Below are 23,319 nucleotides of genomic sequence, written 5' to 3' on the forward strand. Positions count from 1 at the left end.
CTGTCTTGCAGAAGCCTGGCTACAGATAAGGGACCGAAATGACTGACTCAAAATATTTCACCACGACCAAAAAAGGTATTGTTTGTTTAATAATGGGCCTCGTCCTATGCTTTCTCTGCCTGTCCCTTCTGTTTTCCTCCTGTGGTGGAAGGGAGTAGGGGTGGGAATGAAGGCCTGGAAACATGTGGCAGGAATGGCCTAGAGCTTGTTGTGGATCTAGAAAATTGAACTGTTGATGATATAAGAAATTGCTCCTTTTAGAGCTCAGAAAGGGAAGAACATTAGCTCCAAGTGTGGGGGAAAAAAGTGCCCTTTTGTTCCCCATGGCTTAAAATAATTATGTTTTTTTCCAGGGGAAAGAAAACACATAATCCTGTCAGCACCCCCACAGCAGTTGTGTGTGTGTGTGTGTGTGTGTGTGTGTGTGTGTGTGTGTGTGTGTGTGTGTGTGTGTGTGCGCGCGCGCGCGCACACGCGCATGCGTGCGTCCCCATGTATCTGTGTCCTTATCCAAGGGCAAGTGTTTTTCTTTTTTTTGAGATAGAGTTTCACTCTTGTCGCTGAGGCTGGAGTGCAGTGGCGCGATCTCGGCTCACTGCAACCTCCGCCCCCTGGGTTCAAGTGATTCTCCTGCCTCAGCCTCCCGAATAGCTGGGATTACATGTGCCCGCCGCTATGCCCAGCTAATTTTTTTTTCTTGTGTTTTTGAGACGGAGTTTCGCTCTTGTTGCCCAGGCTGGAGTGCAATGGTGCGATCTTGGCTCACTGCAACCTCCGCCTCCCGGGTTCAAGTGATTCTCCTGCCTCAGCCTCCGGAATAGCTGGGATTACATGCGCCCGCCGCTATGCCCAGCTAATTTTTTTTTCTTGTGTTTTTGAGACGGAGTTTCGCTCTTGTTGCCCAGGCTGGAGTGCAATGGCGCGATCTCGGCTCACTGCAACCTCCGCCTCCCGGGTTCAAGCGATTCTCCTGCCTCAGCCTCCTGAGTAGCTGGGATTACAGGCGTGCACCACCATGCCCGGCTAATTTCGTATTTTTGGTAGAGACGGGGTTTCTCCATGTTGGTCAGGCTGGTCTGAAACTCCTGACCTCAGGTGATCCATCCACCTTGGCCTCCCAAAGTTCTCGGATTACAGGCATGAGCCACTGCGGCCAGTCAGGCACGTATTTTTCATGGTTTTAATCCTGTTTTTCATTTGACATTTTGATATCATAAACATTTCCCAACAATTCTGATGATTCACTATTTAGTCTATTGAGTTGCTGCACTGAAATTTGCTAAGCTAGGCTTATATCGTTGGGTATTTTGGTTGTTTCTGCTTTTAAGGAAATGGAGGATGTTATCGTGGCTGACAAATGTGCTTTAACCCTGTAAGCATCTTTTGGCCAACCCTTCCTTCTTCCCTCCTTCCTTCCAAGTGATATTGACACATGCCTACTGACCAGATGAAGAGTCTGTTGTTGGATCAGCTGAGCCAGGACTCGAAGTCTGCCCCTCATCGGGCATTTCATGTATTGGTCTAGCTTCTTTTTACTGAGAACCTACCATGTGCAGTGGGAGAGAGACAGAGCCTCTGAGCTGGTGTTGCTCGAGGTCGAGCAGGAAAGACAGTCTGTAGAGTAGTAACCACACTGAAGTGTAGTGGGTCCAGGGGAGACTATGGGAGAGCTCTGGGTGGAGCTGGCCAGATACATGGGGGACAGGAAGGGGAAGGAGTGAGTGCTGTGCTTGTGACACATTCAGGGAAAGGAAGGCGGTGGGCATGAGCAACCGACGAGGGTGATGCAAGAAGAGGTTAGAGCCTGGCACAGTGGTGCCCCAGGTGGTGGCTTGGGTGGGAGGATTACTTGCTTGAGCCCAGGAGTTCGAGTCTAGCCTGGGCAACTAACTAAAAAAGAGAGAAAGCAATTGGAGAGGTGTGCAGGGATCAGTCCTGTGGAGCATGGTGAGCCACAGGGTGAGCTTAGTTTTGAGTGTATTGGAGTCTCAGGGGTGGCTTTTGTTGTTTGTTTGTTTGTTTTGAGACAGAGTCTCTCTGTCACCCAGGCTGGAGTGCAGTGGCAAGATCTCTGCTCACTGCAGCCTCCTGGGTTCAAGCCATTCTCCCAAGTAGCTGGGACTACAGGCATCTGCCACCATGCCCAGCTAATTTTTGTATTTTGGGGTTGGGGTTTTTTAGTGGATTTCTTTTGGGAAGGGAGATGTGTGGAGAGACATGCCTGGAGACAAGGAAACAGGCTCAGGAGAGCAAAGTGAGTGTCTTGGGTAGGCCCAAGCATAGGGATTGAGAGCATGGGCTTTGGAGCTGGCAGACCTGGTTTTCAATTTCAGCCCTACCACCTACCGGCATTGGATCTACATTACTGAGCCTCTGACAGCCTCCATTTGCTCACTGCAAAATGGAGGGAAATGCAGAGTTGTGAGAATGAAATAAGAATATGTGTGGGAACAAGTTAATATGGGACTGGGCTCAGAGAAGGGCTCTGAGGGGCCAGGCATGGTGGCTCACGCCTGTAATCCCAGCACTTTGGGAGGCTGAGGTGGGTGGATCACCTGAGGTCAGGAGTTCAAGACCAGCCTGGCCAACATGGCGAAACCTGGTCTCTACTAAAAATACAAAAATTAGGAGGGTATGATGGTCCCCACCTATAGTTCCAGCTATTTGGGAGGCTGAAGCAGGAGAATTGCTTGAGCCCGGGAGGCAGAGGTTGCAGTGAGCTGAGATCACACAGCTGCACTCCAACCTGGGTGACAGAGTGAGACTTCGTCTCAAAAAAATAAAAAATAAAAAAAAATAAAAAAGGCCAGGCGTGGTGGCTCATGCCTGTAATCCCAGCGCTTTGGGAGGCTGAGGCAGGCGGATCACGAGGTCAGTTCAAGACCAGCCTAGCCAACATGGTGAAACCCCGTCTGTACTAAAAATACAAAAATTAGCCGGGCATGATGGCACACGCATGTAGTCCCAGCTACCCTGTAGGCTGAGGCAGGAGAATTGCTGGAACCCAGGAGGCAGAGGTTGCAGTGAGCCGAGATGAGGCCACTGCACTCCAGCCTGGGCAACAGAGCAAGACTCCATCTCAAAAAAATAAAAAATAAAAGAGAAGGGGTCAGGAAATGACATCTGCCCTTCTAACCTATTATTGGGATCCTGACTCTGTCCCTGCCAGGGCCAGACAACCTTACTTCCTCATTAGTTTTTTTCGCATCATCAAGTTCCTCAGAACAATTGATTACATGCTTGAGCTCTCATGGAGCAGCTGAATTCCCATTTTCAGAGCTGAGCAACCACTTGTGTCTCAGGAAGTGAAACCCTGAGCAAGCTGTTTTAATTAGAGGTTCCAGGAAAACAGGAAAGGCCTCCATGTGGGAATCCACAAATCCTGCCCTCTCCCCACAAGCCTTAAGTACTCAGGTTCTATTGCACTGAGCCTTTTAAGGGCCTTTGGTTGAGTGAAGGTAGCTGAGGACAGCTTTACCTTCCACTGTGTTTTTAGCTCTCTGGCTGAGCAGAGCCTGCCATCATGTTTTTGATGCTTTTGTCTTCCCCAGAATCTTTGTAGCTTCCATGGTTCCTGTTGCTTCAATCCAGAGTGGCCTCTAAACTTCTTTTCTTTTTTTGGAGACAAGGTGTCACCTTGTATCCCCCAGGCTGGAGTGTAGTGGTGTCATGGCTCACGGCAGCCTCGACCTCTGGGTTCAAATGATTCTCCAGCCTCAGCCTCCAGAGTAGCTGGCACAGCAGGCATGTGCCACCACACGCAGCTAATTAAAAAAAAAATTTTGTAGAAACGAGGTCTCACTGTGTTACCCAGGCTAATCTTGAGCTCCTGGGCTCCAGTAGTCCTCAGCCTCTTTTCTTTCTTTCATTATTTTTTTTTCTTTGAGATGGAGTCCTGCCCTGTTACCAGGCTGGAGTTCAGTGGTGCCATCTTGCCTCACTGCAACCTCCACCTCCTGGATTCAAGCGATTCCCCTGCCTCAGCCTCCCGAATAGCTGGCACGCACCACGACGCCTGGCTAATTTTTTGTATTTTAATAGAGACGAGGTTTCCCTATGTTAGCCAGGATGGTCTCCATCTCCTGACCTCATGATCCGGCTTCCTCAGCCTACCAAAGTGCTGGGATTACAGGCATGAGCCACGATGCCCAGCTGATCCTCAGCCTCTTAAAGTGCTGGGATTACAGGTGTGAGGTACTGCCCCTGGCCTCCAAGCTTCCATCTTGTTAATTCCTATCCTAACAGTCGTCCTTCACTGTTGCCCTCACTGTTGCCAGGCCTACCTGAGGCCAGGCGCCTGAAGCTCCCCTCAGCCAACAGCATAGGATGTGTTACGTGCCTCCCTCTGGTTCTTCTGGAAGTTAGATACTGGGACCTGCCAGGGTAGGGAGGGATCGCTCATGCTTGCCTCCTTTCCTTAGGGGAGATCTTCGAGCTGAAGGCAGAGCTCAACAGTGACAAGAAGGAGAAGAAGAAGGAGGCAGTGAAGAAAGTGATTGCATCGATGACCGTGGGCAAAGATGTCAGGTGTGCAGGAGTAGGCCTGGTGGCAGCTGGAGGCGGCTGACAGGGGAGGGTTTATAGCTTGGGTCCAGTTCAGTCTCTCGCTTCGGGTGTCTAGGGACCCATGTCTCCCCTCATACAGCTCCCTTCGTAAAACTTTCTTCCCCATCGAAGGTTTTGTTTACCCGGGAATCAGGAGCCCAGATGCTGACAGTCAGGTGGTGATGGAGTGAGTTAACTGGAGTAGGTGGGAAAGGAAGCACGCGGCGCAGTGGGTGTGGCCTGAACCCTCTCAGAAACTCCAGAGGATCATTACTGGCTGGGGAAGAGGACCCAGTGTGGCCAGGTCTTCTGGTTTTTAAAAAGAATGGGAAATCTGGGCCAGGCGCGGTGGCTCACGCCTGTAATCCTAGCACTTTGGGAGGCTCTGTTGGGTGGATCACAAGGTTAGGAGTTTGACACCAGCCTGGCCAATATGGTGAAATCCCGTCTCTACTAAAAATACAAAAATTAGCTGGGCGTGGTGGCGCACGCCTGTAATCTCAGCTACTAGGGAGGCTGAGGCAGGGGAATTGCTTGAACCTGAGAGGCAGAGATTGCAGTCAGCCGAGATTGTGCCACTGCACTCCAGCCCAAGTTACAGAGCAAGACTCCGTCTCAAAAAAAAAAAAAAAAAAAAAAGAAGAAGAAGAAGAAGAATGGGAAATCTGGATTTTTCATTTTAAATCTCCCTGTCTTAAGTGGCCAGATGATATTAAACAAACACTGTGTGGTGCAAATAAAATACACGTGCAGATTGAATTTCTCTAATATGTCACTGGTGTGCAGCCTCTGTTGCACCTGATGGCTAAAGCAGGTCGTGTGTAGAATGGCTGCCGCACCTTGGCTCATGCTTCCCCTGTGGGAGCACCCAGTGACGCAGCTTGTCTGCCCATCTTTAAAAACCTATTCGAGGCTGGGCATGGTGGCTCACACCTGTAATCCCAGCACTTTGGGAGGCCGAGGTGGGTGGATCACGAGATCAGGAGTTCAAGACCAGCCTGGCCAACATGATGAAACCCCATCTCTACTAAAAATACAAAAATTAGGCCGGGCACGGTGGCTCAAGCCTGTAATCCCAGCACTTTGGGAGGCCGAGACGGGCGGATCACGAGGTCAGGAGATCGAGACCATCCTGGCTAGCACGGTGAAACCCCGTCTCTACTAAAAAAAAATACAAAATACTAGCCGGGCAAGGTGGCGGGCGCCTGTAGTCCCAGCTACTCGGGAGGCTGATGCAGGAGAATGGCGTAAACCTGGGAGGCGGAGCTTGCAGTGAGCTGAGAGCCGGCCACTGTACTCCAGCCTGGGCGACAGAGCGAGACTCTGTCTCAAAAAAAAAAAACAAAAAACAAAAATTAGCCGAGCATGGTGGTGGGCACCTATAATCCCAGCTACTCGTGAGGCTGAGGCAGAGAGTTGCTGGAACCCGAGAGGCGAAAGTTACAGTGAGCCAAGATCACGCCACTGCACTCCAGCCTGGGCGACAGAGTGAGACTCTGTCTCAAAAAAAAAAAAAAAAACAAACCATTCAAGATCTGCCTTCCCCATGTTTCCTTCCCTCATCACCCCAGCCCACTACCTCAAACTCAAAGCATTTGCTTTCTGTTCCCATCACCCAGCATTAAATGGAGACTGTTCTCTTGTTATGTATACTTGTGTTTACCTGCTCACCAGATTGTAAAATCTCAAAGGCAGAGACTAGATTTTGTAACAGCTTAATATTTGCACAGTATTTGAGAGTCTGCACAGAACATTTTGAGATTTGTTTTCTCAGTAGTTCCTTACAATTCCCATATTGTAGGTAATGACAGTTTTACTGCCAAGGAAATAAAAACATAAAGTGACTGCCTAAGAGTCACATGGTTTGTGGCAGAACTAGGACTCAAGCCCAGTTCTTCTGAAATCCAAATCCAGGCTGCTTTCACTCATGCCCTCGTGGTGCCCAGCCCTGTGCCTCATAGTCCGGGTACTGAGGTGGAGCAGCTCCCATCCAGGTCCCAAGATAGGCTCCCACTGCTCCAGATGTCCCCATAGATTGCCCCCCAGCAAGGACCTCCTGCCAGCAGCTCTGGGAAGGAGCTCTGCAGAGAGCCCTTTGGAAGCCAGAGCAGAAAGGGAGCAGGCGCCTGCTGGACAACTGGGCCTCCTTCCAAGTCAGATTCCTTCCAGGACAAAGCTGCTGTCCTTCACCCAGAACACCATTATCACCTCCTCACAGAGGAGAAACATCTTTGTTCTTCCATCTCAAAAGAGCTGGCTTTGCTGATATGACAGGCGAGTCAGCCTCATCAGCGGTTTTTCCTTCTCCCTCCTCCCCATTCTTCCTCGTGCATCATCTTCCAAGGTGATACATTTTGGCTTTGGCAGGACTCCTGCCTGTCGGGGCTCAGGAAGTTCACTTTGACCTCATAATTCTCTATGTTGACATGTCCTTTCCTATAAACACGTAAGAATTGAGAGGAGGGGATATGATCGTTCCAGAGATAGAAAATTGATCTCTAACCAAATTTCACATCTGAAAAAGGCCTGTAACTCTGGGACCACGGGTACCACGTGGTTATGAACACGGACCTTGTTCTCGGACCTGACTCCTCCAGGCAGGTTATTTGACATTTATGAACCTCAGTATTCTGTGAAATGGGGATCATCCCCTGACTTCTAAGGGCAGTTAAATGAGATCAAGTATGTAAGGTTCTTAGCACCAAGCCTGGTGTATGGTGTGTGCTCCATGCATGCCGTGCTGGTTCTTACTGGGTGCCAGAGCTTGTGGTGAAAGCAGCGTGAACCATCCTGCTTCCCTGCGACCCTCCAGAACCAGCAGCCCAAGGTAAGCGGCCACGTTAAGTATCAGAGAGGGAGAAAAAATCATTTGCATTTACTCAGTACCTCCTAGATATCAAGGACCAGATACCTAAGTATGTTGTCTCACTCAGTTATCATAAAGGCTCTGTGAATTGAGTTTCTGTTGCACCATTCTTGCAAGTTAGGAAATTGAGACTCAGGGCAAGAGGGCAGGTGACAAAGGAATGTCTCCAACGTCATATAGCTATCAAGAGGCAGTGGTGGGTTTGACGGGCTCCAGAACTCATGTTTGAACTGTGTGAAAAGAACCAAGGACTTTTCTGCTTTTAAAATTACCCTTTGGGATTCCCTTTCTATCAATAGGTGTTGATTGTTAACAGCACAGCTGAAACCTTCCCTTTTACCAGGAAGTCCAGTGTGTCTCTCCATTCTCTCCTACCCACTGTCCTCTCACCCACTAGTTAGCAGCCTGAAAATCTTCCTCTTCCCTTCTTCAGCCTTTCCCATGCTGACACCATTTTGACCTTCCAGTGCCCTCTTCCCTGATGTGGTCAACTGCATGCAGACCGACAACCTGGAGCTGAAGAAGCTGGTATACCTCTACCTGATGAATTACGCCAAGAGTCAGCCTGACATGGCCATTATGGCCGTCAACACCTTTGTGAAGGTGAGCAGGAGCTTGGTGGGCATGGGGACATGGGGTGCTTAAGGCTCTGTCTCCACTCAGTCTCTTTGGGGTGGGACCCTGTGGCAATGGATGGAGTCCAGACCTTCAGACTGCCCGTGCCCGCCCAGCCTGCAGGCCTCTTCCTCCAGCAGAGGGCTCCCACTCTCCAGAAAATCAAACGCTAAGGACCCTGCCTAACTCTCCTGTGTGAGGTCCTGCCAGGCCTGTTTGTCCCCTCCCCACCCTGATTGGGCCTTGCCCTGCATGCTTTGCCAGGGCAGGAATCAGCAGGTGTCCGAGAGCTTCTCTGTTCCCCTTCTAGACTGCTGCTTTCTCCATTTTCTGTCCTTCAGATTAAATTGTCAGCTCTGTGCACCTATATTTTAATTTTATTTTCTCCTAATGTTTAGTACCTGTGAATTTGTGTACCTTTAGAACCTTAGCTCTCCTGACCGTGCTCAGATATGGGAAATGAGGCTTCTGTGGCCCAGTGGAAAGACCAAGGGCTGTGATGCTAGGTGGATGTGGACTTGAATCACAGCTCTGCTCTGTGGCTTCAGATGAGCTCTCAGCCTTCCTGAGAGCCTCAGTTTCATCATCTATAAAATGAGACCAGTATTGTATTTCTACTGTGAGGATAAGAGGAGATGGTGTGCAGAGCTGGCATGGGTGCCAGTTACATAGCATTTACTTTTGCTGCTGTTGGCTGTAGTTGGTGGAGATCCATAGCAGCCATCTGATGTTGCTCAGCCTAGCAGGGCTCAGAGCTGTAGGCCAGGGAGAATATGAAGCCCACAGATGGCTCATCCCACCCCTGCCCTGGCCAATGGCTGGTTCCCCTCAGGACTGTGAGGACCCCAACCCCCTCATCCGAGCCCTGGCAGTGCGGACCATGGGCTGCATCCGCGTTGACAAGATCACAGAGTACCTATGTGAGCCACTCCGGAAGTGCCTGAAGGATGAGGATCCGTATGTGCGCAAGACAGCAGCTGTGTGCGTGGCCAAGCTCCACGACATCAACGCCCAGCTAGTGGAGGACCAGGGCTTCCTGGACACCCTTAAAGACCTCATCTCTGACTCTAACCCCATGGTAAGCCACTGCCACCCACCGTACTACCTCCTGGGTTGCTTGGGAAGACATTGGCTTGACGCGTCACCAGGCAGTCCCGAGTACCTGGTCAGCCTGGCTGGGGGTGCCAGTTGTTCTTGTGCCTTGTGGTGGTTCAGGCACCCTCTTTGGAGGGAGCTAGACCTGGATTCCCTTCTCCTCACCCTCTGACTAGCTGCGCAACCTGGGGCAAGCTGCCTGGGCTCTCTTTTCTTCATCAGTGAGATGGATCTAATTCTACATGGCTGGCAGGAGTGCTGTGAAGGTGACGGGCCTGGGATGGCCTGGTACACGGTGTGCAATCAATACTAGTGCCCTCCTTCCCCTTCTAGTCACTGTTATTGTTGCTGTCTTCTCACCAAGACATATGCTGCATGTGTGGTGCTTTTCCCTTCCCCCATCTTTGCTGGGTTGTAGAGGGTCACCCTGGAAGTAGCATAGCCTGGAAGATAGGATGTCAGGATGTAGCTGGATGCGGAACTCCACAGTCTCCTTACCCATGGTGGTGGCAGCAGTTTGGAGGGCAGTTTGGCAGGGCCCGTTTAAAACGAATGTTTAAAATGAATGCACAAACCCCGCTATCCCCCAGTCTGAGCAGAAACACTGAGCAACTGCCATACATAGTACTGAGCAGCCAGTGCAGGGATGGGCACTGGAGCACTGGATGGTTCACAGAGAAAAGTTGGAAACAATGCAGAACACACTTAAAAACAGCTGCCTGGGCTGGGCGTGGTGGCTCACACCTATAATCCCAGCACTTTGGGAGGCTGAGGCAGGTGGATCACAAGGTCAGGAGATTGAGACTATCCTGGCCAACATGGTGAAACCCCATCTCTACTCAAAATACGAAAATTAGCTGGGTGTGGTGGCATGTGCCTGTAATCCCAGCTACTCGGGAGGCTGAAGCAGGAGAATAACTTTAACCCGGGGAGTCAGAGGTTGCAGTGAGCCAAGATTGCACCACTGTATTCCAGCCTGGTGACAGAGCTAGACTCCATCTCAAAAAAAAAAAAAAAAAAAAAAAAAAAAACGAAAACAGCTGCCTGAAACCAGGTGCAGTGGCTCATACAGGATTACATGCCTGTAATCCCAGCACTTTGGGAGGCTGAGGGGGATGGATCACCTGAGGTCAGGAATTCAAGACCAGCCTGGCCAACATGGCGAAACCCCATCCCTACTAAAAATACAAAAATTAGCTGCACATGGTGGTGCGTGCCTGTAATCCCAGCTACTCAGGAGGCTGAGGCAGGAGGATTGCTTGAGCCCGGGAGGCAGATGTTGCAGTAAGCTAAGATGCACCACTGCACTCCAGACTGGGCAACACAGCGAGACTCCATATCAAAACAACAACAACAACAAAAACAGGCTATGTGCAGTGGCTCACACCTGTAATCCTAGCACTTTGGGAAGCTGAGGCGGGAGGATCACCTGAGGTCAGGACTCTGAGACCAGCCTGGCCAACATAGTGAAACCCCATCTCTACTAAAAATACAAAAATTAGCCGGGTGTAGTGGTGCATGCCTGTAATCAATCCCAGCTACTTGGGAGATTGAGGCATGAGAAACACTTGAACCCAAGAGGTGGAGGTTGCAGTGAGCTGAGATCACACCACTACACTCCAACCTGGGTGACAGAGCACGACTCTGTCTCAAAAACAAACAAACAAGCAAAAAACCAAAACACCTGCTGTAGTGGAAATGGATTGAGGGCCTGGAGCTTCACCTGGCAAGCTCCTCTTTTCCAACCCCCATCCACTCCCAGTAGCCTCAAGGAGATCGGCAGGAATCCCCTAGCTCTGAGAAGCACAGCTGACAAGCATTGAAGTGAGCTGCTGTTGCTGGTAGACAGGGGCTGCTGTGTTAAGAAGCTGGGAATGCCAAATGTCCATCAGTGACAGATTGGATTAAGAAAATGTGGCACATATACACCATGGAATACTATGCAGCCATAAAAAAGGATGAGTTTGTGTCCTTTGTAGGGACATGGATGCAGCTGGAAACCATCATTCTTAGCAAACTATCACAAGAACAGAAAACCAAACACCGCATGTTCTCACTCATAGGTGGGAACTGAACAATGAGATCACTTGGACTCAGGAAGGGGAACATCACACACCGGGGCCTATCATGGGGAGGGGGGAGGGGGGAGGGGGGAGGGATTGCATTGGGAGTTATACCTGATGTAAATGACGAGTTGATGGGTGCAGCACACCAACAAGGCACAAGTATACATATGTAACAAACCTGCACGTTATGCACATGTACCCTACAACTTAAAGTATAATAATAATAAATAAATTAAAAAAAAAAAAAAAGAAGCTGGGAATGCTTTCTATGGCTAGGCACTTGGAGCCAGGTCTTTCTTGTTTTTCTAAATGGCAGGCATACTTGGTTTTGTTCCAGTTTGCAGAGGAGTCAGCAGGGTGAGTGCTTGGAGTGGGTCTCGTTGCAGCTCCAGACCCTGCCCATTGGGTCATATTCCTTTCAGGATATTTGACCTCTGACCAGCCAGCATCATTAGCCCACCGCCCCGTGGCCTGTGAGCAGCACCCCCAGCCTCTGCCCCTTCTACCCTCTCAACCAGGTGGTGGCCAACGCGGTGGCAGCGCTCTCAGAAATCGCCGAGTCTCACCCCAGCAGCAACCTGCTCGATCTGAACCCACAGTCCATCAACAAGCTGCTGACAGCCCTGAACGAGTGCACCGAGTGGGGCCAGATCTTCATCCTGGACTGCTTGGCCAACTATACACCTAAGGACGACCGCGAGGCCCAGAGGTGAGTGGGCTGCCCCTTGCTTGCCAGCCCAGCCTGAGGACCCTGGTCCTCAGGGGCTCCAATGAGGCCTTGGGCCTTAGTGGGCCCCTTTCTAGTGCCTTGCCCCACAACCTACCCTCAGACACACCTAAAGGGAGGCCTGCCTGCTTCCTACCTCTCCAGAGTCAGGCAGGCAGGAGAGCTGCCTTGGGCAGTCAGCTCGGTGCCTGCTGTGGGCATAGGCCTGGCCTGGCCTGGGAGCTCGCAGAAGCCCAGGGCACCTCTGTTGAGTTCAGTAGATGGGTAGTGCCAGAGCCACTGCCCATTGAATTCTCACTGGGTGTTTGGCAGGTCCCCCAGCTGATCCCCCAGCTGGGGCTCACCTGACTCATGGTCTTAACCACAAGATACCCTCCAAGTCGGAGGAAGTGAGGAATTGCCATCTATACAGTATGTACTATGTGCCAGTACTGTGCTTGTTCTTTTTTGTTTGTTTGTTTGTTTGTTTGAGGCAGGGTTTCTGTCCCCCAGGCTGGAGCTGCAGCCCCAACCTCCGGGACTCAATCGATTCTCCCAGGTACCTGGGACTACAGACGCATGCCAATGTGCCCAACTAATTTTTATATTTTTTTTTTGTAGAGACAGGTTTCCACCGTGTTGCCCAGACTGGTCTCAAACTCCTGGGCTCAAGCAATCCACCCACCTCAGCCTCGCCCGGCCTTGTTCTTTATATGCATTATGTCAGTTGAGCCCCCAGCAACCCTGTGAAGTAGGCAGCATCATCTTGATTCTATAGATGAGGAAACTGAGGTGCAGAGTGATTTCAACCTGCTGGGAGTTAGCAGGCAGCAGAACCAGGATTTAGATCTTTCTTCTACAAAAAACATGTTTGTTTGTTTGTGGCAGGGTCTCGCTCTGTCACCCAGGCCGGAGTGCAGTGGCACAGTCACAGCTCACTGCAGCCTCAAACTCCTGGGCTCAAAGCAGTCCTCCTGCCTCAGCCTCCCAAGTAGCTAGGACTACAGGCATGCACCACCATACTCAGCTAATGTGTAAAATTATTCTTAGTAGAGAAGGGTCTCATGATTTTGCCCAGGCTAGACATGCTATTTTTTTTTTTTTTTTTTTTTTGAGACAGGGTCTCACTCTGTTGCCCAAGCTGGAGTGCAATGGCGCAATCTCGGCTCACTGCAACCTCTACCTCCTGGGTTCAAGTGATCCTAATGTCTCAACCGCACGAGTAGCTGGGACTACAGGTGCTCACCACCATGCCCAGCTAATTTTTGTATTTTTTGGTAGAGACAGAGTTTTACCATGTTGGTCAGGCTTGTCTCAAACTCCTGACCTCAAGTGATCCACCCGCCTTGACCTCCCAAAGTGCTGGGATTACAGGACTTGAACTATTGCGCCTGGCCTGTACATGCTATTTTGGTAACTAAAAACAGGATGTTTCCCTTTGTCTTTCCTGTTTGCCCCATTGGAATGGACGGATCCCAGCATCTGTGAACGGGTCACCCCCAGGCTCTCCCACGCCAACTCTGCTGTGGTGCTCTCTGCTGTGAAGGTGCTGATGAAGTTCATGGAGATGTTGTCTAAGGACCTGGACTACTACGGCACGCTGCTCAAGAAGCTGGCCCCACCCCTGGTCACACTGCTGTCAGCTGAGCCAGAGCTGCAGTACGTGGCCCTGCGCAACATCAATCTCATCGTGCAGAAAAGGTACTGAGGTCACCACACACACGTCCATGCGTACCCCTCGGGGAGCCTCTTCTGCTGGGGATGGGGGCTCTCAAAGGAAACTGACCTGTCACCTGCAGGAAGTCTCAAATAGCTTAACCAAAGGGGCAACTTTGCCCCCTGAGGGATATTTGGTGGTATCTGGAGATACTTTGGTTTTCACAGCTGAGGGGGGCATGCTCCTGGCATCTAGTGGGCAGAGGCTAGGAATGCTGGTCAGCATCCTGCAGTGCAGAGAATAGCCCCTCACAGTAACTGTGCAGCCCGAAATGTCAGCAGTGCTGAGGTTGAGAGGCCCTGGCTTAACCTAACGGGGAAGCAGGCTGTATAAAGACTAAATTGGTGATTAAACTAGATATTGTCTTCATAGTCCACAGAGCTGTCCTGAAATGGGCTGTCAGATTTTGTGTATCTGCGCATTTCTTCGGGGGACAGAGTCCGTAGCTCTAGTCAAACTCTCTGAGGTTGGAGCCTCGAGGCCTGGGGAAGGGGTACATCGGACTCACTCCTAATGCTGTGCTACCCGCTTCCCGCTTGTGAGAATGGCTGAGCAGTGAGCTGCTGCTCCCAGGGCACACGGTCTGGTAGTGGGGGGTAGGCGAGAGCAGAAAAACCACTGAGCAGTGCTCCGGGGGGACCCAGAGATATTGGTTGAATTGGGAGATTAGGGAGGTAAATATGGGAAAGCCTTCTGAGTTCCTAAACCAAGGGATGAAACTAGGGCTTCCTGGTTGTAGTGTGGGTCTTTATACACCAGTGCCCTGGAGGCCCGGATTTAATGTGACATAGTGACTAGTAGAGCAGATCAGCTCACGCCTGTAATCCCAGCACTTTGGGAGGCCGAGGTGGCGGATCACGAGGTCAGGAGTTCAAGACCAGCCTGACCAACATGGTGAAACCCCATCTCTACTAAAAATACAAAAATTAGCCGGGTGTGGTGGCTCATGCCTGTAGTCCCAGCTACTCAGGAGGCTGAGGCAGGAGAATCATGTGAACCTGGGAGGCGGAGGTTGCAGCCAAGATTCTACCATTGCACTCCAGCCTGGATGACAGAGCTAGACTCTGTCTGAAAACAACAACAACAAAAAAAAGAAGTTGTCCACGTCACTGAGACATGCCCTGCCCTCGTCCTGAGATGTGACTGGGCAGCTTTTGCCAAGTCCTAATTGCAGAAATCATCTTCCTGCTACCCAGCTCGGGGTCTTGCCTCTCCCATGGGGCATGACAAAGGCTCCTTGCTTGGCCAGGACCTCCCTACAGTGTGCACAGCAGCATGGAGTACCCAGTTTTCTCCTTTCTCTCTGTCCTGTCTTCTCCCTTCCTTACCATCTGTCCTTGTACCTTTTCTTTCCTCTTTTCTGTTCTGGAAGGGCATAGGAGTAGGAGTCAGAGGTAGGTGATTCTTGCCCCAGCCCCGTCCTTACTGACATTAGCCATGTGACCTAGTGCCAGCCTCTCACCCTCTCTGAAGTTTCCTTGTTCAGGAAGAATGTGGTGGGTGATACTGGCGGAAGGCAGAAGGATGTTGCCTTTGAGGAAGGAACAATGACACATGTGAAAGGGCTCAGCTAGTGACAGCTCCTGCCTACCGATGCCTTCTCTGAGGCAGGCATCGATCATGCTAGATGCTTCTCGTCTCACTTTCACAGCAGGCCAATTAGGTCGGTGTTGGTGTCAGAGTCCCAAGACCACCCTCATGCTCGGGATTCACTAGCACTACTCACAGTACTCAGCATATATTTTTTAAATATATTTTTTCTTTTTGAGACAGGGTCTCACTGTGTTTCCGAGGCTGGTCTTAAACTCTTGGGCTCAAGCAATCCTCCTGCTTCAACCTCCCAAAGTGCCGGGATGACAGGCACGAGCTGCCACGCCCACTCAGGACCCAGCAGATAGCTATACCCACAGCAAAGATCTGTCAGCAGCAGAGCAGGGCTGCCCGGCTGGGTCATAGGGAAGAAGGACAGTCTGGAGGATTCCATGAGAGGCTTTTTGGTACCTCCTCCTTCCCATGGGGAGTCACACAGAGCACACTCCTCCCTCAACAAAATGCGGCAACTTGTGTAATGTTTCTGCCCAGGAAAGCCTGTTTGAGACTCAGCACCCAGGCTTGTTATTGGGGGCACCTACACAAATTCCAGACTCCCAGGAGGGAAGCATATGTTCAGCATCAACTGTATTCTTTGTACAATGATCTAGGCACAGTTAAATAACTTTCTCATTTAAGGAACAGTGAGAACTCTTCCAAAATCCAAGTTGCCATGTGCCCGGCCTTCTGAGGCTAGCAGTCCCAGACCTGCGGTGGTAACGTGTTTCTGTACAGCATCATTCCCATTTCGTGGGTGAGGAAACAGTCCTGAGGTCACAGGCTGGGACTGGGACTGAGATCTATTCTGATTTGCAAGCCTTTCCCGTGAGGCCTGCTGCCTCTGGAGAGTGAGCCGTCTCTCACTGCGCTCCCTCTGCCTTCCAATGATGTGCTCAGGCACACGGGAGCAGTCAGAGCCTTGCTCAGGCCGGTTGCTGGGCCCTCTGTCCAGGAGCTTGCAGTCATGGCAGTGACTCTGCCTTCAAAAACATCAGGCTCCATCTCAGACCTCAGAAATGTCCCAGCAAATGTGGAGGGCCTTTTCTCATGAGGCTTAAGCCTTCTTTTTTGCTCTCCGGGCATCCTGCCCCACCATCAGGCCTGAGATCCTGAAGCACGAGATGAAGGTGTTCTTCGTGAAGTACAATGACCCTATCTACGTGAAACTGGAGAAGCTGGACATCATGATCCGCCTGGCCTCCCAGGCCAACATCGCCCAGGTCAGCAGAGTGTAATGGTCAGGGCATGGGCTTGGTGTGGGACCGTTTCACCACCACCAGACTGTGGGCTCTGGCCCAGCTGACCAGTCTTACCATTAACAGTTTATCTCATGAAGAGTGTTTAGCATGGGACATGGGGCTGCGTAAGCAAGTAAAAGAACTGGTGTTTTTTTTAGGCCAGGTGCGGTGGCTCACGCCTGTAATACCAGCACTTTGGGAGGCCGAGGTGGGTGGATCATGAGGTCAGGAGATCAAGACCATCCTGGCCAACATGGTGAAACCCTGTCTCTATTAAAGATACAAAAAAATTAGCCAGGTGCGACGGTGTGCGCCTGTAGTCCCAGCTGCTAGGGAGGCTGAGACAGCAGAATGGTGTGAACCCGGGAGGCGGAGCTTACAGTGAGCTGAGATGGCGCCACTGCACTCCAGCCTGGGTAACACATCAAGACTCCGTCTCAAAAAAACAAAAAAAAAAGGACTGATGTTTTTGTTACTAAAGAATGTTTCTTCCTGTTATTACCTGTCATCCCTTACAAAGTGGTATTGGATATGTTAGCTAGATCAACCCCAAACAAGGTTGTCCAGGCCTGCTTTCCTTTTCAGGCACCTGCCAGCTCTCTCCCTTGGGCCTTCCACCTGGAGTAGGAGGCAGAATCCCATTCTCCTAGGGAGTCTGTGTATATTCGCTGCCCAGGAGTGTTCCAGCAGATTGCCCCATCAGGTCCCCCCAACCCCATCTTTTCTGTTTGGGCCACAGGTGTTGGCGGAACTGAAAGAGTACGCAACAGAAGTGGATGTGGACTTTGTACGGAAGGCTGTGCGTGCCATTGGACGCTGTGCCATCAAGGTGGAGGTGAGGCCCTGGGACTCTGTCCTTGGCTGGAGAAGGGAAAAGGAGCTGAAACCAGGAAACCAGTCTGATACAAGAATCTACCAGCTTGCTGGTGGTCTGGGAAGGCCTGAGGCTCACCACTGGAGCCCCCATGGCGAGCATTATGCAGATCTGGTGGGGTTCTTTCTCACTCTGTAGTATCCTTTAGGCCTTCGAGTTGCTGCAGATCAAATGAACTCATCATAATCATGGTTCTCCTGCAGCATTTGCTAAGATGCTGGGCAGCCACAAACTGGTGGACTTAGCATTCACTTCACAGAGCTCTGGGGCAAGGACATTTTTTGGCAAATATTGTCATCATTCAACTGCCCACGTGCCTCTGTGTCCACGCGACGCAGGGCCACTCTAGACTCCTGCGTCCTAGCATTTTATCTATCCCCTTCCTTTCTCTGTCTGTGGAGATGTTCCTTGACCACTAAGCCAGATTCTCCTTAAATGGGTCCACTGGTGACTGGAGGGTCCTAGGATAGCTGGTCTCCCCCCGCCTATCCCTTTGAGGTGTGCTGTGATCTCAGCCTGTGATACTGTCCTGAGAAATCTCCCTCAGAGCAGGCCATGACAGCAGTGTGCGGAAGTAAAGGCAGAAGCAATCAGAGGTTCTGTGAGTGTTTTTGGTCACAGGAGCCCCCTTCCTGAAACAAGTAAGAAGAGAGGTGGGGTTCTACTGCGGTGTAGTCACCTTGCCCTCAGGTCCTGGCCTAAAGGAGCTCCAAGGACCCTCCTTGCTCTCAGGAGCTCTGCCTCTGGCTTCTCAGTCTCATTCCACATGTCCCTGCCATCCTAGGGCCATGATTTGGTACTGGTTCTCCCCTGTTACCTGGGGAGAGAGTTCTCCTGTTTTCCCGCTATGACAAGGAAGGTGCACCAGGAGTGACTTGGAGCCCTTGGCCAAGGTGTGGACATCAGAGGCTGTATTGGAAATGGGGTGCGGGAACCTCATCCACACTTTCCTCTTCCCATGCAGCAATCTGCGGAGCGCTGTGTGAGCACGCTGCTCGACCTCATCCAGACCAAGGTCAACTACGTGGTCCAGGAGGCCATCGTGGTCATCAAGGACATCTTCCGCAAGTACCCCAACAAGTGCGTGCCTGCCCTCCTAGGGAGAGGGCATCTGGCTCTGCCTGGGGACAGGGATGTCGGGGCGGAAAAGGAAGGAGGAGTCTCCTCTTCCTTACTTCTCTGTCACAAGCAGCATTCTCAAAAGAAACCCTTTGTTTTTTGTTTTGTCCACGTTGCCCCTCCTCTGCTCTGCAGGCCACAATAAGGGCTAACATGTAATAGATGAAACTCAGATCCCCAGGCCAGGTGTGGTGGCTTATGCCTGTAATCCTAGCACTTTGGGAGGCTTTTGGCAGGCAGATTGCCTGAGGTCAGGAGTTCGAGACTAGTCTGGCCAACATGGTGAAACCCCGTTTCTACTAAAAATACAAAAAAATTAGCAAGGCATGGTGGTGTGCGCCTGTAATCCAAGCTACTTGGGAGGCTGAGGCAGGGGAATTGCTTGAACCAGGGAGGTAGAGGTTTCAGTGAGCTGAGATCGCGCCACTGCACTCCAGCCTGGGCAACAGAGCGAAACTACGTCTCAAAAAAAAAAAAGAAAAAAGAAAAGAAACTCACGTCTCCTTTACCTGCCACCTTGGGGTCTTACGAGGCAGGCCCCCTTCCCTCCTGGCCCCTGCCTGGCTTCCCTGGGTTGCCTGTTCCTCAGGGCTCACATACCGACTGTGCCCTGGTCTCCCAGGTATGAGAGTGTGATTGCCACACTGTGTGAGAACCTGGACTCCCTGGATGAGCCTGAGGCCCGGGCTGCCATGATCTGGATTGTAGGCGAGTATGCAGAACGGATTGACAACGCAGACGAGCTGCTGGAGAGCTTCCTCGAGGGCTTTCATGACGAGAGCACCCAGGTGAGCCAGTGAGCCGGCCAGGGTGTGAGTCATGACTGGTAGCTCAGCCCCACTGTGGCCCACACTGCCGTGAAACCCTCCCTTCCTAATACCTCGTCAGTAGCACTGACAAGACAGATGAGTGATGTGCGCTTAATGGACACCGCCCCTTTTCCTTCTCACTGCAGTACAGTCAAGTCAGGGAGACATATGAGAGTCTGTGGTTGTGTGGATAGAAGGCAGGCACGAGACAGTCTGTGGTGGTGTGGATAGAAGGCAGGCACAAGTTCTTCATTTTGTTTTAATTTCATATTCATATTTTAACAGGAAATACGTTGACTTGGTTTAAAATTGATACAAAAGCATATATAGTGAAAAGTTTCCCTCTTCGTCGCTTTGCAGGCCACAAATTCTCCTAGAGGTCACCACTGTTCTTGATGTCTTTTTTTTTTGAGATGAAGACGAAGTCTTGCTCTGTTGCCCAGGCTGGAGTGCAGTGGTGTGATCTCAGCTCACTGCCAGCTCCGCCTCCTGGGTTCATGCCATTCTCCTGCCCCAGCCTCCCGAGTAGCTGGGACTACAGGCACCCGCCACCACACCCGGCTAATTTTTTGTATTTTTATATAGACAGGGTTTCACCGTGTTCGCCAGGATGGTCTCGATCTCTTGACCTCGTGATTTGCCCGCCTCCGCCTCTGCCTCCGCCTCCCAAAGTACTGGGATTACAGGCGTGAGCCACCGCGCCCGGCCCTCTGTTCTTGATTTTTTAGGAAACTTCAGGAGATCATTTAGGAATACACCAGTAGACCCACAGACACATACACATGCACCCATCCTTCCTATACACACATGCACACATCTGACATACACACATATATACAACTCATTCTTATTTTTCATGGTGCTTCTGTTCCATAGTCATGGCAAACACTGAATTAGCAAGTAGTGAACCATAGCTCCTAGAGAAATACAGTGTTTGGTTTCTGTGAGCATCTAGACACAACGTTTTTGTCACCTGATCAGTTAAGAACCTTTTAAAATGTGTGTTTCTGTTTAAAAACACCTTAGTTAATATATATTGTCAATTCATTGACATTGAACTCATGGCCATCGGTACTGTAATTCATGCCTGAGTGAAGCTTATCAAGCGCATGTGTTTTCTCTGAGGCTCATCACAGCCTTCTGTGCTTGGGGACACTAGGCAAGCACTTCAGCGCTAGGGAGCATTTTAAACAAGCAACTCAACAAAAAGCGCAAAAATATGAAAAACATGGCACTAAATAGGTGGTGGAAAGGATGCTTGTTTACAGGATGAGAGCTGAAACAGGAAGGCAGAGCATTGCCTTATTTGACCTCAGCTGTGAATGTGTGTGTCGGGCAACTCGAAGTTTTCACGGTTCTGCACGTATTTGCAAATGACTGCAAAGGCGCCACGAGTCTTGGTTTGGGGACTACAAGTAAATTTTAACAAGTAGACAGATTCCCAAACATGGATTGCTCAAGTAGTGAGAATCAACTGTATCTACATTGCCCACTCTTTTATTTCTAAACACTGCTGGTAGCGTACTCTGCAAATTCAAATTGTTTAGCACCTTGCCTTTTTCTGTTACCAATACCTCCAAAGACCGTGCTCTCATTCATTTATGCTTTATTTAACCAGCCTCTCCTGGTGGGTATTTAGGTGTCCAGTCTTGTGCTCATTAAAACAGTACTGTTGAGAATAACCTGTGTAATGCACATCTGCACGCATAGCTGGAGGATACATTCATAGCAGCAGGATGCTTAGAGAAAAGGGCATGTGAGTTTGAGATTTGGGTAGCCATTGTCAGATTTCTGTTGTGGAGGTTGTGCTGGTTTTTATACTCCTGTCTCAGATGGTGGGATTGCCCTCTTCTTACCTCTGCTTTGTTTTTGCCGGTCCAATAGCTAACGGGTACCTCACTGTAGTTCTGTTTGCATTTCTGTTATGAATGAGCCTGAATGTCTGCCTTGTCATTTGTATTCCCTTTTCTCAGTTAACTGGGAACCGTGTTAGTCTGTTCGTGAGCACAGAAATTTTTGCTGCCCAACTGGGGCAGTGTAACCCCGTGGGTCCAAGTGTGGGACTTAATGAGAGATCCCAGAGTCTATACCCCTCCTCTGCCCTTTCCTGGCTCAGTAACTTTATGCTTATCCCTTTAACTCTGAGCCTCAGTTTCTTCATTTGTAAAATGAGAATCATTAGATCTTCCCTCATCCTCTTGCTACAAAAGTGAAATTAGGATGCTTGGTATAATGTCCTTAACACATGCCCAGCCCATAATAAACACTCATTCATGGTAGTGTTGGTTTGGGCCAAATTGGTTTCAAAAGCAAACTAGTCCAGGCCAAAAAGGGGAGCAACTGGTTCCAGTAGCCGGCAAGTGTGGGTAGCACGCTGCCTTCTGGGACTCCTGGCTGAGGGTGCTTGGATGGTGGCATTGAGCTACCTTCTGCCGTGGGTAGGCTCCCAGGAGTGGGAGCTGTAAGGAGTCAGCACTTCCAGGCTATGTCCTTACGGCACAATAACCCCCATGGAAAGAATTTTTCCCCTTCCCTCAGTAGTTCCAGCAAAAGTCCCAGGACCTATTTGCATTATCCTGAGCCAGGCACTGTGACTCTGGTTGGCGAGGTCTCTCAGGCACTGATCCCAGTCTGTGTGGACTGAAAGGGACAGAAAGAAGGGTGAGGCTCTGAAGGAAAGCCAGTGTTTCTGTTCCCAGAAGACAGAATAGATGCTGGGTGAGCAAAAACAACAGATGTCCATCCCAGAATCACAGTACTAATTCCCACCGTCACCCCCCCACCGCCACCTGCTTCCAGACTGCCTTTGCTTGCAATACCAGCCTCTTCCCGGTGTCTCAGAAGCAAAGCCTGCCTATTCTGGATTCTGCTCCTGCAGGCAAGTCCTGCCTGGGATCACTGCGAGGATGTCCTGTAGGGCAGGGATCCCCAACCCCCCGGGCCACGGCGCAGTACCCGGTACTACCATGGCCTGTAAGGAACTGGGCTGCACAGCGGGAGATGAGTGGCAGGCAAGCAAGCATTACTGCCTCAGCTCCGCCTCCTGTCAGATCAGTGTCGGCATCAGATTCTCAAAGGAGCGCAAACCCTATTATGAACTGCACAGGTGAAGGATCTAGGTTGTGCGTTCCTTATGAGAACCTAATGCCTGATGATCTGAGGTGGAGCAATTTTATCCCAAAACCATCCCCCCACCCTCGTACCCCATGTGTGGAAAAATTGTCTTCCACAAAACTGGTCCCTGGTGCCACAAAGGCTGGGAACCGCTGCTGTAGGGGTGTGCTTCTGCCCCTGTCATAGAGTCAATCTTTTGCAGCTAAGCCTGCTAAAAAGCCAGGATGAGAGAAGCTGGACAGGGAGAGGTAAGCCAAGAGTCTGGTGGTGTGAACAGAAACAGAGCTCTGAAGTGAACAGAAACAGAACTCTGAAGTGTGAGATCCAGCCTCCTCCCTGTGGTGTGGCCTGGCGCACAGTTACGTGAACTCAGCAAAGCCACTTCCTTGTCTCCAGTGCAGTTATTGCAAAGACTGCTGGACATTGTGTGTAAAGTGCCCGCTCCAGCACTCAGTTTAATGGTAGCTGTGGGGGTGTGATGTAATTCAGTAGCCTGTTCACTTTGCATCTTTTGTTCACAACACAGTTCAAAGCTGTTTTAAGAATACTTGTTAGGGCCAGACACGGTGGTTTACACCTGTAATCCCAGCACTTTGGGAGGCCGAGGCGGGTGGATCACTTGAGGTCTCGAGTTCGAGACCAGCCTGACCAAGATAGTGAAACCCCATCTCTATTAAAATACTGCGCGCCTGTAATCCCAGCTACTCAGGAGGCTGAGGCAGGAGAATCGCTTGAACCCAGGAGGCGGAGGTTGCAGTGAGCCGAGATCATGCAACTGCACTCCAGCCTGGGCAACAGACCAAGGCTCCATCTCAGAAAAAAGGAAAAAAAAGAAAACTTGTTAACTGGGTGCAGCAGCTCACTCCTGTAACCCCAGCACTTCGGGAGGCCGAGGCAGGAGGATCTTTTGAATCCAGGAGTTCGAGGCCAAGCTAGGCGACAGTGAGACCTCATCTCTATAAAAA

General features: G+C 50.6%; 1 protein-coding gene across 13 annotated transcripts in view; it reads left to right on the plus strand.

Annotated features, from left to right (window-relative positions):
- Positions 1–23,319, plus strand: part of AP1B1 (adaptor related protein complex 1 subunit beta 1) — a 61,922-nt gene that overhangs the window by 21,283 nt on the left and 17,320 nt on the right. For 8 of the 13 annotated variants that reach the window (XM_074004083.1, XM_065522305.2, XM_005567668.4 and 5 more), the window contains 10 exons: positions 12–75; positions 4,422–4,527; positions 7,879–8,014; positions 8,859–9,104; positions 11,706–11,896; positions 13,373–13,594; positions 16,300–16,420; positions 17,178–17,273; positions 18,277–18,392; positions 19,054–19,219. In XM_074004083.1, the coding sequence (XP_073860184.1) occupies positions 39–75; positions 4,422–4,527; positions 7,879–8,014; positions 8,859–9,104; positions 11,706–11,896; positions 13,373–13,594; positions 16,300–16,420; positions 17,178–17,273; positions 18,277–18,392; positions 19,054–19,219 (1,437 nt within the window). In that variant the 5' untranslated portion in view covers positions 12–38. The remainder of the gene's footprint in view (positions 1–11; positions 76–4,421; positions 4,528–7,878; positions 8,015–8,858; positions 9,105–11,705; positions 11,897–13,372; positions 13,595–16,299; positions 16,421–17,177; positions 17,274–18,276; positions 18,393–19,053; positions 19,220–23,319) is intronic. The other 5 variants (XM_065522308.1, XM_074004084.1, XM_074004085.1 and 2 more) reach the window with 1 other exon arrangement.

This window comes from Macaca fascicularis, chromosome 10 (genome assembly GCF_037993035.2).
Source record: "Macaca fascicularis isolate 582-1 chromosome 10, T2T-MFA8v1.1".
Classification (NCBI taxonomy): Eukaryota; Metazoa; Chordata; class Mammalia; order Primates; family Cercopithecidae; genus Macaca; species Macaca fascicularis.